General features: G+C 59.1%; 1 protein-coding gene across 1 annotated transcript; it reads right to left on the reverse strand.

Moving 5' to 3' along the window:
- Positions 1 to 329: 329 nt before the first annotated feature.
- On the reverse strand, positions 330 to 3,918 carry ADAMTS15 (ADAM metallopeptidase with thrombospondin type 1 motif, 15; the record flags this gene model as incomplete). Its single annotated transcript, XM_009698760.1, is given in 7 exon segments — positions 330 to 1,101; positions 1,557 to 1,732; positions 2,359 to 2,482; positions 2,484 to 2,529; positions 2,649 to 2,826; positions 3,157 to 3,440; positions 3,900 to 3,918. Coding segments are annotated over 7 exon segments (1,599 nt in total), but the record flags the coding sequence as incomplete, so codon positions are not given.
- Between the last annotated feature and the right edge of the window lie 4 nt (positions 3,919 to 3,922).

Here is a 3,922-nt window from a genome sequence, read left to right on the forward strand (position 1 = left end):
TCATCCCCACTTGTGCCCCCCCCCGCCTCCCAGCCTCTGCCGGTGGATTTCCGTGTCGTTCAGCGGCTTCGAGGTAGGTGTTCGTTCCCGCTCTGTCTCCGAGCGACCTGGTCAGTAAAAGCCCTCTCTCCCAGGCACATGGGGTGTGCGTGCTCTGTCCCCACACCCCGGTCCCTTTTTTGTCCCCATTTTTTTTATTTCCCCCTCCCTCCCCCCTCTGTTTACTATGTGCTATGGACATCTCCCCCTCTCCCAACCCCTGGCTGCTGCTTGGCCACATCCAGCCAGAGGAACACCATGCCCTTCCTCGCAGACACCCCTTGACCTGCTCAGCACGGCCTCAAGGTGCAAAAATCCAGCTCCTGTGGCTTCCTCCGAAAATTGCAACTCTCCCGGGGCAGCAGGCGCCCAGGTGGGACCGAACACTTCAACGCTCGTCTCTTGAAACCCCGACCGCAGCTTTTGGAACAGGGAGACCAAGGTCCAGCTTCCCACGTCGGGCAGGGCTCTCCGCACAACCGAACATCAGCCGGTCGCTGTGCCGCATCGCATTCGGCGGCCGGTTGGCCGTAGGAGTCACGACAAGCCACCAAACGCTTCTGCAACCCATCGACGCAGGTGACGGAGCAAGCCTCCCAGCCACCCGCCGCCCACTTGTAGGAGGGACGTTTGTAGCTCGGTCTCCCACCGTCCAAGCGGTTGGAAAGGCTGAGAACGCTGTTGTTGAGGTCCGGTGGGGTCTTGCCCTCTTTCTTGTAGGAGGACTTGTCCTCCTTGCTCTCCTTGGGGAGGTAGAAGGAGTAGCGTACCCGAGGAGGGGTCATCTTCCCCACGGAGAGCACCTCCAAAGTCAGGGGTTCCTGGATAGGCTTGAAGGCTTGGAGGCTCTCGACGGCGGTGCCGGTGCCGCTGTACCGCAAGACGCTGCCCTTCACCATCAGGTCCCTCTCCACGGCAGAGACGATGAAGTGGAGGTACTTGCCCTGCCCGTTTTTCAACGCCAGGTAGTTGTCGTCGCTGATCAGCCCTTTGTAGCCCCGCTGCCTGATGTCGATGTTGGAGGCACCCGCGGGGATGACCACCACGAAATTGTAGCCGTGCCTGGAAGAGAAAAGCAGGCAGGACAGGCCATCAGGCAAGGGGGACATCCCACTACGACATGGCCTCAGCCCGAAGCTCTGCAGCTACAGCCCTGAGATCTTCCCGCCCCTACAATTTTCTCCTCCTTCCCATGAAGATCATTTTGAATCTCCTCCCTACGCTGAGTTTCACCTAGGCTGAGGTCACCCAGATATGGGAAGATGCTTCAGCTCCTCTGGCTCAACAGTACGGATATACCGGAGAAAACTCCATCAGCAGAAGCCGACAGCACGTTAAATGTGTCCTCCTTGTCCTTCAGAGCTAGCCGAGGTCTCCATGCAGTGATGTACACTAGCACGGGGAGAGTTTGCTCAGGATGGACTTAGACCCCGTCACCGTCTCCGTGACCTTCCCACATCCACCCCAAAAAGCAGAGCTGGGACAGAAGGAAGCGCACGTGGTCACCTCACACTTACATGGGTTTGGTGAACAAGCCTGAGACCTTCTTGCAGCTCTTGTTATCTCCTCCACAGACGCTGCATTTATCAAACTTCTTCTTGGAGCCCAGCTTCCCATCGCAGCCCGCTTTGATGCATTTGCCCTGGACGCAGACCGAGGTGGAGTCTGGGGAGCAAGGGGTGCCATCCACAACCTGCACGAGGGTGAGCAAAACAAGCCCTTGCATTTCCCTCTGCCACCCCACGAACCCCGCCAGCTGTGACCATCCGACCCGGGGCTACCCGAATCCCTCCGACAGGTCCTGAGGAGATGCTAGCAGGCACCGTGTCACCCTTCGCTCACGCTCTGCTTTGCAGTTGGGATTTTTGGGGTCACTGAGAAGAGATGGGTGGGACTACATCCCTTTTCTGCCGCACCTACGTGACTTTCTGCCTTTTCCTTTGCATCGGTGCGAAGGGAACAGGCTGCACTGGGGACACAGCTAACATCATCCCGCTCAGTCCTGTGTCCAGCCGCCTGCCCTGTCCAGCACGCACATTGTTTCCCCAGCACTGCAATTATCACCCTCTATTTCAGGACTATAGGTGTATCCCAGAGGCACCTATACAAACCCAGAGGAAGACCCTCCACAGACCATTTCCAGCCCTGAAATAAAGAAGCGGACACCCAAAGACCGATTCATACCAGCCTGGTGGATTCCTCTCCTCTACAACCTCATCTAACACCAGCTGCCCACCAGACAAGGAAAATTCCTTGATTTCCAGGTACGCTGGAGTCATCCTACAGGCCAGATTCTGACCCTGGACGTCTCTCACCCACCTTGGGTGCCAGCACGTAGAAGTAACCGGTACCGTTAGCCCGGCAGATGAGCTTGCATTTATCCCGGGGCGAGACGCCGGAGTATTTGGGGACCCAGGAGACGGAGGCGGTGAGGCGGTTGTTAGCCGTTGAAAGCCTCACACTGCTCCTCGCGAAAGCTCTTCCCCGGCACTGGAAAAAATAGGAATGTGCATGGGATTGGGGACCAGCCTGGACCTCCGGCTCCTGTTTTATGGGATTGTTCTAGGTCATGCACACAACCATAAGCAAATTGAGCTCTAGCCCCTTACCTGCAGCAGAGCAAGGGTCCAGGTTGCACGAGCGGTACTTGACACGGATGCCCTCGCAGTAGGATCCGCCGTTGGCAGGCACTGGGTCGGTGCATTCCCGCTTGGCCAGCTGCACCCCACCACCGCACGTCCGTGAGCACTGCCCATAGGGTGCCCACTTCGCCCAGCCGCCGTCCACCTGTGGGGATGCGGTGGGATGAGATGCTACATCCCCTTCACCGCCGGCTCCATCCCGAGCCCGGGCTCTCCAGACTCAGAGCCACCCTTTCACAAGCAAAACTTCTGCCGGCTACCCCCAAACCTGCTCAGGGCTGGATGGAGCGAAGCAGCAGCATCCCTCCTTGAGAAATATGCAACACTCAAGGGACCTCCATCTCTTTTCACATCAGTGTCCCCCCACCGCCGGGTCCCCAGCACGAGAAGGCAGGGGATTGCTCCGCCAGCACCCATGCAAAAACTCCGGGTAACCCCACGGGATGTTTTTGGGGCTCACGGTGCCAGTACTCACCCTGTACTTACTGATGTTATGCCTCTCAACGCAGGCACCCTTCAAGCAGAAGCGTCCCTCGCCGCAGCCGGTGCCGTCCGCCCAGGGGAAGTGACGGGTTTGGCAGACGATCTGCCCCCGCGCTTTGCCCGTGCACCAGAGCTTGGCACAGTACTGCATGTACGGGCAGGGCTTGGAGCCCACGCCGAAGGCCAGCTCGCATTGCTGGTTCAGGCTGTAGCTCGTCCCCGGCAGGTCTTCAGGCAGCGGGATGGGTTTGGCAGGCTGGTCCAGCAAACAATCTCCTACAGGAACAGGGATGGAGAGGGTCTACCGGGTCCTGGGGGGTTGTACGGATTGGTGTGGGGAGGGAGAGCATCGCTGCGGGGAGGGGAGGGATGGCTGCCGGTAATTCGGCTAAAGCTATCCCAGCCGCACGCTGCCAGTGGGACCCGCTGCTACCCCGGGGATGCCCTCGAGGTCAGCTGCATCCCAGACCCAAGTGACTCCGTCTCTTGGTGACGTTGGTGGAGCCGTGCTGGCAGCCTCAGACATCATTGCCAGGGACACCCCGGCACCGACGAAGCCCGGCCGGTGCAGAAACGCTCCCAAACTCTCCATTTCTTTCTAACTTTGTTTGCAGAGGGGGGTGAAGAGTTGCTCTACAGCCCATCCACCTTTCCCAGTAACCAACCCCAGGGACAGATCCTGCTCCCACGGGACAGGGACACAGGTAAGAGGGTGAGGGGTGCAGGAGGGCTCACCGTGGCCGCTGTCGAGGAAATCG

Source organism: Cariama cristata, unplaced genomic scaffold, assembly GCF_000690535.1.
Source record: "Cariama cristata isolate BGI_N322 unplaced genomic scaffold, ASM69053v1 scaffold32630, whole genome shotgun sequence".
Taxonomy (NCBI): Eukaryota; Metazoa; Chordata; class Aves; order Cariamiformes; family Cariamidae; genus Cariama; species Cariama cristata.